General features: G+C 40.9%; 2 protein-coding genes across 2 annotated transcripts; one reads left to right on the forward strand and one right to left on the reverse strand.

Moving 5' to 3' along the window:
- Positions 1–609: 609 nt before the first annotated feature.
- Positions 610–3,288, forward strand: timm8b (translocase of inner mitochondrial membrane 8 homolog B (yeast)). Its single transcript, XM_030066783.1, has 2 exons — positions 610–865; positions 2,719–3,288. Exons 1-2 carry the CDS (start codon positions 767–769, stop codon positions 2,884–2,886), a joined length of 267 nt encoding a protein of 88 aa, XP_029922643.1. The 5' UTR covers positions 610–766; the 3' UTR covers positions 2,887–3,288.
- A 2,760-nt stretch (positions 3,289–6,048) lies between these two features.
- Positions 6,049–10,059, reverse strand: il4i1 (interleukin 4 induced 1). The gene is made up of 7 exons (XM_030066784.1): positions 9,966–10,059; positions 9,236–9,450; positions 8,802–8,914; positions 8,444–8,645; positions 8,272–8,340; positions 8,050–8,186; positions 6,049–6,836 (listed from the first exon to the last, which is right to left on the reverse strand). The coding sequence occupies exons 1-7, from the start codon at positions 9,994–9,996 to the stop codon at positions 6,068–6,070; spliced, it is 1,536 nt and encodes a 511-aa protein (XP_029922644.1). The 5' UTR covers positions 9,997–10,059; the 3' UTR covers positions 6,049–6,067.
- Positions 10,060–12,093: the final 2,034 nt, after the last annotated feature.

The following is a 12,093-nucleotide window of genomic DNA, read 5'->3' on the forward strand; positions in this document are numbered from 1 at the left end:
CATGGAAATTTTACTTAAAATTATATATTATGAGTGCTCATCTATTAAATATAAACATACTCTATTCTATAGACATTTTGCAGATATATTTCATCATACATATGGTCTATCCAAAGGTTCAAATATGAAAGGTCTATAGATTTTTAGCATTTTTTTTTTATTATTATTCTTACATGGTATGCAAAGGTTTTATTTAGTAGGCTACAAAGGCCCTTGTCAAGTCAGTAGGACCACAGTTGTAATCAAATGGTCGCATGCTATTACAGACCTCAAAATAGACACAGCATAGAGCCACTGAGCAACTTTTTTTTTTTTTTAATACATATATGTAATATTTTTGTCCTAGGGATCCATATGGGATTTTAGCTGTCGTTTATTTATTACTGAATTGTGTGAGTACATTGGACATTAGGTGATCACGGTAGTTGCAAAAGGTGTTCATAAAACTTTTCAGGTTGGAAATTAAATATTCATTATTTTTTTCTGAAGACCACCTGAGACCACACTTAGACTTGCTGCGCCCAGAGCTGAACACTGAAATGTTTTTGAGGGCCGGATCCGGTGAAGCTGCAACAATCTTTGTGTGCGTGCCCCCCCTGCGTCAAGTGCGCACGTCGATTTCCAAACGGCAAGCACAGGAAGCGCCCAGTGCACTGAGGCCAGCGACTGAATTGTAGATCGGCGCTGTTTGACAAGACGCCGCGCACACTTGCGGGGAAACCGAAGGTCATCCCGACTCCTCCGCCCGGCGCACACGGCCACAGCCATGGACAGTTTCGATCTGAATGCGTCGGAGAAGGCCGAGGCGTCCGAGCTGCAGCGGATGATCGCCATAGAGCAGCAGAAAGCTCAGTTCCAGGCTCAGGTTGGTTCGCCATGTAGCCTTTTACCGTATGACTGGCTGCTTATCCGGCAAACCTCGTCGCATGCCGCGATACAGCCATTCTCACAGAAAACGTGTAGCCCAGCCTCCGTTTAAAAACATTGCCATCCAGATTATATTTAGTATTCTGAGCCACTGGTGAAATATGACTCAAAATTTTTCACGTAGGCTCAAAATCAAGACCCACTCTTCATTTCGGCACTATTTAATCCATCAAGCAACCTTAATTTTAAATTATTTTTTAACTATTATCACGGACTCCTGTAATCGTCCGCACATGCTTTCACATCGTGTCAGGCGGTGGGAAACGTCTCCAAAACTCATAGGCGTTCCGCTATTGAGTGTTTATAAAGGCCATGACTGAAGTGACCTGTAGCCCAATGCGTGCTTGGACTGTGTAATGTTTCCATTTGTGTATTATCATTTATATTTCAGCATTGGGTTCCTCCCACAGCTGCAGTCTACGTTGGCTTGTGTAGTTACCTTGGTGTTATATATGTCCATTTGGTGTTGAAATATCCACATTAGTAGCTCCTCTGGGCTGCTAATCCACCATACTGGATTTTAATCTGTCCATTCACTTCCACAGCTGGCAGGACAGCTCCCAAAATAACACTTTTAGCACATGAATGAAAGTAAACAAAGCAGAATGCCAGTCTAAAAAAAAAAAAAAAAAAAAAAAGACAAGTCATGGTACACATTTTTTTAAGAAAATGTAAGAGCTCTTTTCTTGCTGTTTTCCATTTTGAATTGGAAAGTAGATCTGATAGGTTGTGTCTTCAAGTCTGCACAGTAGCTTAGTGCCAGGAAGAAAACAACCTGACCAGTGTTCACAAATACCTATAATTACACGAAAAAGTAGGTACTGGGACTTGTTTTTTCCCCCTATTGGCTTAAGCTGCTTTGTTTTGTGGTCTTTTATGTTCTAAAAAAGATCATAATATATACTTGTCAGTTGTCTCCATAAGGAAAACCTGTCAATCACCTGTATTAAAAAAGATTATATTTTCAGAAAAGCAGCTGTCTTGTGCTCAGCTACAACAGCAGTCAGTTGGCAATCGTGAATGGCTTTGAAAAGCTAAGATTGGGTCGTCTTAATGAAATGAGAAGCTCTGTATTTGCTGCCGATCAGATGGATGTTAGGGAGAGACAATGGACAAAAAAGCATTTTGTCCATAGTTATGATCTTAGACAGTGTTATTCTTCTGGGACAGCGTCTAGCTACAGCACAGAAGTCTACAGTTTGAAAGGTAGTGCCTAGTTTATGAAATAAAATAGTCCTCTTCCAAATGGAGCATTTCCGTTAATTTTATTATCAGTTTGCAAGCACTATTTCAAGAGAACATTCTGAGAGTATGCATCGAACTTCCTGTTTTGGAAAAGCAATATTATCTTAGTTTTTCAAAGCCCCGACTGACAGTTGTTGGAGCCGAGTTGGAGCCTGCAGCACATCGAGGATCAATACTGAAGCAACCGGTCTGATAATGTTCTCTACATCTGAGGATGATGCCGGACAATCTGTAAATAAGGACTAGCTTCCAAAATAGTGAACCTGTCCTTCGTGAGACCTTATCCTCATAACTTACATACTACTTACCATGATATATACTTTACCGCAGAAGGATTTGTTAGTGTAAAAAGGTGGAACACTATTCCCCAAACAAAAAGATGAGTACTTTGATTTCAGGTGGGTTTACCTCACACTACGTCCCTGCACATACTGGATAAAAGGTTGCAGTGCAGTCACCAGTGGATGGGATGGGACACAAACTTTTGGCTTTTTACTTTTCGACTCTCTGCATTGTTGTTTATGTGGATGTTCAAATTCATTTCAGGTGCACAATTTCACCGACGTCTGCTGGGACAAGTGTGTGGACAGTCCGGGCTCGAAGCTGGATTCCCGGACAGAGACGTGCTTGGTGAGCTGTGTGGAGCGCTTCATCGACACCACCTTGACCATCACCAATCGCTTCACGCAGATAGTGCAGAAGGGCACTCATTAATGACGGACTGCCAGTGCCAGCAGGCCTGGGAAATACTTTAGTGAAAAGCATCTGCCATAGCCTGTACTGTCAACCTTTATGTTCCTCAGATGTGATCAAACATTGTTGGTATGACATGAAATGTTTTGTAACACGATGATGGAGGATGATGAAAATGCTGCATATGGTTTATATGAGTTGTTCTCCAGCTGGGGTCCTGTGACCCTCAGGGGTCCTTTAGGAGTTTCACAGGGACCCCCTACAGAATGATGCCTAGTTTCAGTATGTACTGGGCAGCTTTGCATGTGTGAATGTGAATTTTGTGGACCTCAAAACCCAGGGATCATGTTATGTGATGTCAGTAAACTGCATTCTCATGTTTACCAAATCTTTGTTGTGATGCTTTATAAAGGGACAAAAGAACAAAATAAGTTTGTGCCAGTGTTTTTATGGAATGGGTGGAACTTTATCGGAACATTTTAACTCAAACAGCTGCTCATCCGCTCCCTCCACCAAAAATTCAGCACGTCATATTACGAAAGTAGTTCACTTAATGTGTTGATGAAAACACAGCTGCTGAATCTGTCTAACTTTTAGATCAACAATGGTTAGTTCATGCCGGACACCCCTAATTTGCTTAAAATAGCCTAAAAACACAATGCAGCACTACCAGAATGCACTGCGTGGCTCCTTACATTAACAGTTATTGGGAAGTATGAAAATGATCCTGTGGACACGCACCATCAAGCAACCATTTCCCCGGGGACTATTTTCTCTGGCAGAGGGAGCGTTTCACTCCGCCCAATTACATGTCAACAAAACACAACAGTGCTGCTACTTTTAGGAAAACTGATGTGGACGACTTTATTACGGTGATGGAATAGGGGTGTGAGGAAAGTTTGAAGTCTCTGAGAGTTCATTTTCATATCGTAGTGGAATGAATGAAAACCAACAGCTGGATAAAAGATTACAGGAAAGGAAAAATTACATCTGAGTTCTAAAATACAACTGCTTGCTTTGAGGTTCATACATTTTGTAGATATTATGCTAATCATGCAAAATCACTGGAATGGTCCTTTAAGCCAAGTGAAATAACCATTGCTATGCCAGCCTTGGCTATGTTTGTTTGGGATTAAAGATGTACACAGTAGTGTAGGAGTGTGTGCACGTGACACGACTGGACTGAGGCAGTGATGTTGGTGATTGGTTATTTGATTCACACTGAGCAGATTTTAACAAATGAGATTCTCGCCCCAGGTGCAGCCAGGAAGATTTATTTTGGCTCATACACTTTGTGATTAATGGTGATTTATCAAACTGTTCAGAAAAAAGTTACCAAAGCAGACTTTAACATCAGCGGGTTCAGCTCTCACTGCTCACTGCTGTTTATCAGACACTTCTGCATTTCAAACTTTCAAACTACTTTAAATGATGTTCGGTAAGTATTTGAATATTTGATTTAAGGTACAGCTGTGTATTAGGGTCATTGTAGGGAGAAAAAAATGTATAGTGCCAGGGGAAGGAGGTAATATTCAGAGAGAAAAAAAACCCTCGGAATTTCTGAGATCAAATTTGTAAATTTACAAGAAAAAAATGGTATATTCTCTGATATTTAAGTGGCAAATTTGCAAAAAAGTCACAAAACCTTGAAAATTCTGAGATTATAAAGTCCCAAATTTGTAAGAGAAAAAATCAGAAATTCAGAGATCAAAGTCAGAAATTTATGAGAAAAACCCTACAAATTTATTAGAAAAAACTTGGAAAACTTCTTTTACCATTGGATTTAGTAAGAAGGAAATTCTGGTGATTTTAACCAAGAATCACAATATTATCCTCAGCATCTGGACTTTGAAGAGACATTTTCTTTTAATGTTACCCCCCTCCCCGCGCTCCATATGTTTTTCTCCTACAATGGCTGTAATGCGATGTCATATGAAAGTGATTGTAATTTTTATAATGAAATAAGGTGAGCACCACTTGTCTAACCCAGTCCATGTTCATCCCTCTAGGCCCAAAAACGTTATGTGTCCAACCACGATAGCACTGCCAATTGATATTGTGTATCCTGCTCCTAACGTTGAGATGAATAGAATAAGTATTGCTGGAAAGCGTTCTCAGGTTTCAGCTCAGTTTGTCACTTCCTGTGTGCAAAGTGTCCATACACCAGAGTGTAACTTTGGCAGGTGATTCGCTGAGACCTGATTTGCAGCATCAAAAGCCTTGCTTACTCATTTTAAATTTTGCTTTTATTCACAAGAACTAATCCAATTCAGAATGACTATTGTGATGCTAATCATAGGCAAACCTGTTTTCTTGAATATCACATTTGGACCAGGTCCGTTAAGTTTGTTGGTCTGGTGGTTTGATATTATCATCCGTATCTTACTGATCTTCTGCTGATCTTACTGTCTTACTGATGCCTTCCAACACTTTTTTATCTGTAAAAAAGTCGATAAAAAAAGTAAGCTAACCAGTATTTCCACTAACAATGTATCTGTTATCAAAAACTTTTATTTTGTATTCAATGTAAACATGCATCTAACAGTACATTCAAAAGGTGCTATAATAACCTACCATGTTCAAACATTGGAGTGTAGTTATGGATCTTTACAGCAAGATGGATTAGCCCTGGGATTAAAAAAAAACAAAACAAAAAAAACAGACCTACAAATATCAAAGACATGACAAGTGCTGGTACAGATGTAGTAAACATTTTTCCCTAATTTCTTTCCCATAACTTTCTCCATTGTGGTACACGATTTGACAACAGTGGGGTTAGACTGATGTGGATTTCTGGATTACAGCTGCTGATATTTGACAGGTCCATGTTCATGCTGATGAGTCATCATGTGTTCATCACACATATTTAGTGTTTTATTGCCTGCAGGGCGGAAAAGCTTCTGAGACATTAAAACTCCGCTGAACCACAGGATGCTGATCATCATAATAAAAATATGATAATTTCTAAGTGTGTGCAGAATTCAGTCAGGTTGAGGGCTTCCCATAGGCAATCAGTACAATGTTTATGAAATTTTACAATAAATATAGACACAAGTGGGTGACAGTGACTGGATGATGTCTGATTGCAAATAAAAGGCATATATCAGTCCAATATAATGGAAAATCTAATCTCAGAAGATGATTAAAATGTACATATATTTAGACTACACTTGTAGCCACTTCATATTTGCTACATGTAAAACTAAAGTGTAAGGTTATTAATGTTTTTAGCTGCCCTGAGTGCAGATTTCATGGAGGTTTCAATCCACCCATGAGGCATGGCTGTGTGTTCTCCTGCAAAGTGCACCCTTCCTTCACTGCTGAACAGTTCGGTGGCATAGTGCACCAGCTGGTACGGCGTGAAGAGGGCGAAGGCGCCCAGACTATAAGGATCCAAACCCCACTTCTTCACCAGCCCCCCTGTGCACAGCGGCTTGATGTCTTCTCCGTGGATCTTCACCAAGTCCTCCAGGACCAGAGCCATCAGGTCGTCCTCGCTCACCCCTTGGAAGAGAGCAGAGTCGTCGGAGCAGGTGTAGGACGCCAGCAGCGCCCCTCCTTTTGTGCCCGGAAAGCCGTGGCTGGGGTAGTAGATGAAGCGAGAAGGCCGGTCTGTGATGCTCTTGCCTCCTCTGATGCCCTCCTTCTCCCAGAAGCGCTCGGTGAAGCTGAGCACGACTTTGGTGGAGCTGGCGTAGTGAACAGAGCGCAGGGCCTCCATCTTGTTGCCGGAGAGCGGAGGCTGGAAGTCGATGAACAGGGTGGCCTTTGCAGTGGCAGTAACCAGGGCGTAGTCTGCAGTCAGGTGGGTCAGGGAGGCTGGATTACGCCAGTCCTGGTATGATATGGTCACATTGCTGCCGCCTGATTGGTTGATGACCTTGACCTTGGAGTTGAGCAGGATGGTGGCATTGAGCAGCTGGTAGAAAGCCCGCGGCAGGTGGTCGAAGCCGCCGGTCACCTCGTAGTACCTGGGCAAGAACGTTTGGGGGATCATGAACTTTTAATAGTCAGTTTTTATGTCCCTATATACATATATATAGATCAGTATAAATAATATATAATATATCGATAGACAGATAGAGTTAGTTAGTTAGATAGATACATACATAATTTATAATTATATAATGATATAATTTCAGTGTAGTTTAATAAAGTTTCAAAAGTTATTGTGAGCGAAGCTTCAATGTGCGGAGTCAGAGAGCCACGGTTTTTCTTTAAACTTGATGGCCAGTTGGAAAATTGCAAAGAGTGAACGCAGCTGGTAAAGACTTCTTTTGTTTTTATTCATTAAGTGTGCAGCGTCACTAACTGATACTATCTGATAATATCCAATATGGCAATGTTTGTGGCCTTATCAAACCTACAGAGGCACAGAATAACAGTAACAGTGTGCACATGAGAATTTTGGACAATGTACACTTCACGTACATGAAACGTTTAATTTAGAAGAATTTGGTATGAAATAAAATACAAGTACGTTTTTTAAATGTTAAAGTGGATTTTGGATTGGGGGAATCACGCAGAACATACACACACAACCACTCGAAATATTGCAATAATATGTAATACTGCAATATTTCAGTGTAGGATAGTACCAAAGCAAAATTGAACTTTGCAGAGTGTTTGGTTGTACAGTTTCCTGGATGTTATATGACTCCTCATGGTGGTGAAATATCCTCATTAGCTGTGCTCCTCTGGGCTGTTTAATCTACAACACTGTGTTTTATCTGCACCAACAAATAACACACATTATGCCAATATAAAGAACAAGTCATAGTGCCCTTTTCCCCCTTTTTCCATGTAATTACAGCTATTTGTGAAAGTACTATCAGGTTTACTTCTGGAACAAGGTTACTATGTGGAAGTTTTCAGCAAAATAAGAAAACAACCATTTAATTTCCTCCAAACATGGGTACTGCGACAAGTCATGTTTTTCATATTGACATATTCTGATTTGCTCGAGTTTGTTTATGCTCTACAAGTGAAATGGAGGCAGAAGTTAGTGTGTGTGTGAATGATAAGTTACTTAGGTGCACGTTTTCATAAATCAACAAGTTGCATCTCATTTAGGGCAGTGCTTACTCAATTCACCCTGAGTGAGGGCCACTTGGAAACACCCCTGTCTGTAACACACACACACCCCACCCCACCCCCACCCCCGCCCCTCCCTGTGCTCCTTACTCGGTTTTGTCATTGATGTCTGCCTGTATGTACAGCATCTCTGTCAGTGATGTATAAAAGAGGCTGTTTTCGTTCAGGATGTCCCCGATCATCCTCAAGGCTCCACGACTCAGGTTACCCTCCTTCACCAGATACTCCTGTCAGCGACAACAGAGCCCAATCAGTCATGCACAAAACAAATGAAGCTGTGCGCCTCCTGTCAGAACAACGCTATTTATTTACCTTCACTGAGTAGGAGTCATATTTGTCAAGCATGGCACTACAGCCCTTTGTCTTCAGATAGTCCCGCACCTGCCAGCAGAGCACAGTTCATAATAAATGTAAGTATTTTCGGGTGAAAGAACCACTGTGTGCCGGAAAGTACACAATGAACGGCGATTGAATTTGTACAAACCTTCCACAGAGCTTGATTGAAGAGCTGAGCAGCTGACTTCCCCCTCTCCTCCTCAGTCACTGTGTAGTTGAGGACATCGGGGTTGCTTTCCACCGCGTAGCTTTTCTGCAGAATGCCGTTTAGCAGGTAGTAGGTGTTGATGTCATCTTGGATGAAGCGGTTCAGTGCAATGTGCAGTTTGGACGCAAAGGAGAGCAGAATCCTGCGAGTTGAACATGTTTGACCATGTTTAGAAGAGGGTAATTGCTGTTCTTTTGGTCTAAACACTGCAAACTTGCAAATATTTTGGATGCTACATATGCTTTCAGGTGATGATTTATTTCTTAAGAGTTGCTGGAGGAACAAAGTGGGGTATTACTTGTGAAAGCTGGGGATCCTCATAGCCCCCACCTCTGCATACCAGCCCTCTCTTTGGTTCCTGAACGTCTCCACGCGTCCTCCAATACGGTTACTGGCCTCTATTATGGTCACCTTTTTGTCCACACAGCACAAGATCAGTCTCATCAAAACACACAGTGCATCTATTGTAACTCAAATGAGACCCCATGGGTGATCTGAACCCCTGAAACCCTCTTGTTTTCAAAAGAAACTCATTTATTGTTAAGAAACAAGCTTAAAACCTTTTCACAAAAACATCTGGAAACACACTAGACCTGTTTTGCCCACTTCAGCCAGCCAGTCAGGCAACTTCCTCACCTTCCCAGCTTTTTCCCCCTCGCAATGAAATCTCTGTGTTTCACCTCACCAGCCCTCCTTGTAGCTACGTGACTCATGTTCTGTAAAACACTGCACCTTGTGGCCGGCATCCTCCAAAAACTTGGCAGCAGTCAGTCCAGCGATGCCCCCGCCAATGATTGCCACATGGCGAGGTGTCTTTGTGGCAGGAAGACCTTTATCCACGATCTCGAGAAGGTCGCTGTAGTCTGCGTCTTGGAGGCACTCAAACAGAGGGTCTCCAATGATGCCGCTGACAGTGAAAACTATGACCCCGACGAGAACCAGAGGAACTGAAGCAGACAGAAAATACAAATTGAGTACTGCAAAGGTTCCGATGACTGAAGAAATAATGATAACACAAAAAATAAATAAATACATAAATAAAAATCAATCTACACAGTCACAACAACTCCAAAGGTTTCACACAGTGATCCCAAAATCCCCCAAATGGGCACTAAACAACCATCCAGCTTCCACTTTCCTTTCTTCCCTTCAAAGCTGCACAAATGCAACTGAAACCGGAAAATTTGTCAGAGCAAAACTAAGTTGTCTGTGACAAGGAAATTCAAACATTCAAAATAGCTTATATTGGATTTTTGCAGTAATATTCCCATATTAGTTCTCCATTGCATGATAACTCCAGAGATTTTATGATGGACTCATTTACAGTATATTCCCTCCTATTTCAAAGGTCACTTTCCTGATTTTTCGCTTCTGATTTCCTCATTTAATAATCACACCAGCATCATCATACTAATATAGCATATTAAAAACAGCTGATGGAAAAAGGATGAATCATACTTACAGAATTTGCACAGTGCCATATGAGGGATCATGCTGAGAATGGAGCTCCAGGGTGTTGGCTTCTTTCTTCTGCTGTTGCTACTGACACTATGGGAGGAAACTGAAACCTAACCGAGACAACCATGTGACACTGTCAGTGGGATTGGCTGAGGGGGCATTGTAATCTAATGAGATGTGAAATTAATTAGCAAGACAAACAAACAAAAAAACAAAAAAACAAACAAACAAAAAAAAAGCCGTGCCCCTCTTTCCTAATTGAACAATAACAAAAAAGTTACTGCAGAATTAATTTACAGCATACATGCAGAGCAAATGTAGCTCAAGGAGTCAGGAGTAACAACAGCCCACATTGCATGAGCAAAGAAAACACACCACTGATGCTCTCATGCTCCCACTCACCATCATCAAAGGCAGCGTCTCATAAGTTGTCGTAAACCTATGCATGATTGCAGAAAAGATGTGCAGGTCCCTGACTGAGAGCAAACTAAACTTTAAGTGCAGCGTCCTCCCGGGCAAAAGCAGCCTGGAAATCTGGAAGCATGGTATGTGTGAAATTGCACACGACGTATTTTAATGAGGGACTGTGTGGCTCCTCAGGTCTTCTAGAAATATTTTCCCACACCGGCTCGAGAGTCAACCACACTGAACAAATCAGATTAGTGAGGTTATACTATTCATCAGCATACCTCATTTCACCCCATCCTCAATCATTTCAATATCTGGCCCGAGAAGAAGTTTTTTTTTTTCTCATTCAAAGTTATAAAATATGAGGCGGGATGACCAAAATAAAGGCTGGATGGTGTTAAAATGATTTATACCACTAAATGTAACCACAGCACATAACCAGGTTTTACTACTTTTTCTTAATATTATAAGCAAAATCGTTAGTTTTAGTTATTTTACTGAACCTATTGGTAATAATCATGGTCTGTTTTTAATGAAAGCAGTGCTACTCACCCTTTTTTCTTGTGGCTACAGCCACTGCCACAGAAGATTGCTTTTATAGATGGGACTGAAAGCAAAAGGGGGTGGGAAAAGAGTTTTCATTTTCCTTACATCCTGATAACCTTCCACGTCGTGTTTCGCAAGTGGGGTAATTTGGATCTGAACACTTGGATGACCTATATTACAGATCTATTACATCTACATCATGTGGGTTAGGAAGACATCCAGCAATACAGGGTTGATCTACAGCTGATCACAGCATTGTTTCAGGTCAAGGGGCAGGTTTTATTCCTTCTTTTTTGTCAAAGTATGGCAAATCACTGAGGTCACCGAACTGATGAGACTCGGCCATGTTAATGTATAATCTGAAATGTACAGTTCTTGCAACTGTACACTTAGTGTGTCTTTGGAAAAGCATATTGGGAGAAAGAGAAAGAGAGAGAGAGAGAGAGAGAGATCTCATTATACAAAATTCTGCATGTTTTAGGATCTGTCACTTTAACTTGTCATTCCTTGTCACTGATTTTTGACACTTTAGAGCATAACAAACAGACGTAAAAAGTGAATTATCACACATTGTAGGCTACTTTATTTTGTATAGAAAGTCCCCTATCATGCTACCATGAGCATTTCCAGTATGTTTTGAGTGTCTATGGAAAAACACATCTCAATTTGAAACATCAGAATACTTTATACATTGTAAGCTTTGTCAGACCAGCTACGATTGATGCGTCATTAAGCCATAAATATCTGTAAGATTCTTGCACTTAAGACTAATTATATGTCATTAGCCCAGCTGTAGTGCTTCACTGGTGATGTAAAATGTATGAATAAGCATTATATATTCTTACAAGCTCATTGATTGGACAGTATGAGGGCATCACACAGGCTCTCCATCGGTCATGGAGTCAATATATATATATGGAAAAGCATATTGTGAGAGAGAGAGAGAGAGAGAGATTTCATTATAATACAAGAGGTCAACCACTGGGAAATGTTTTGCTTTCCCCTTATACGTCCTTCAAAGGTTCTTCATTTAGATGTCAACCCCATAGTATAACCACCAATGTGTGATTGATGTGGTGTGGCAAAAATCCTCTTAATTCAATATACAGACTGTTTCATGGGATATTCAACAGTGTCAGAACTGAACAACATAAGCAACATAAGTATTTGCTTTACCT

Source organism: Myripristis murdjan, chromosome 13, assembly GCF_902150065.1.
Source record: "Myripristis murdjan chromosome 13, fMyrMur1.1, whole genome shotgun sequence".
Classification (NCBI taxonomy): Eukaryota; Metazoa; Chordata; class Actinopteri; order Holocentriformes; family Holocentridae; genus Myripristis; species Myripristis murdjan.

Coding starts and splice junctions, on each gene's coding strand:
- timm8b (XM_030066783.1), top strand. CDS start 767: ATGGACAGTTTCGATCTGAATGCGTCGGAGAAGGCCGAGGCGTCCGAG. Junction 866..2,718: donor AAGCTCAGTTCCAGGCTCAG/GTTGGTTCGCCA, acceptor AATTCATTTCAG/GTGCACAATTTCACCGACGT.
- il4i1 (XM_030066784.1), bottom strand. CDS start 9,996: ATGATCCCTCATATGGCACTGTGCAAATTCT. Junction 8,915..9,235: donor TGGAGGATGCCGGCCACAAG/GTGCAGTGTTTT, acceptor GTGGACAAAAAG/GTGACCATAATAGAGGCCAG. Junction 6,837..8,049: donor GACATCAATGACAAAACCGA/GTAAGGAGCACA, acceptor GTTCTTGCCCAG/GTACTACGAGGTGACCGGCG.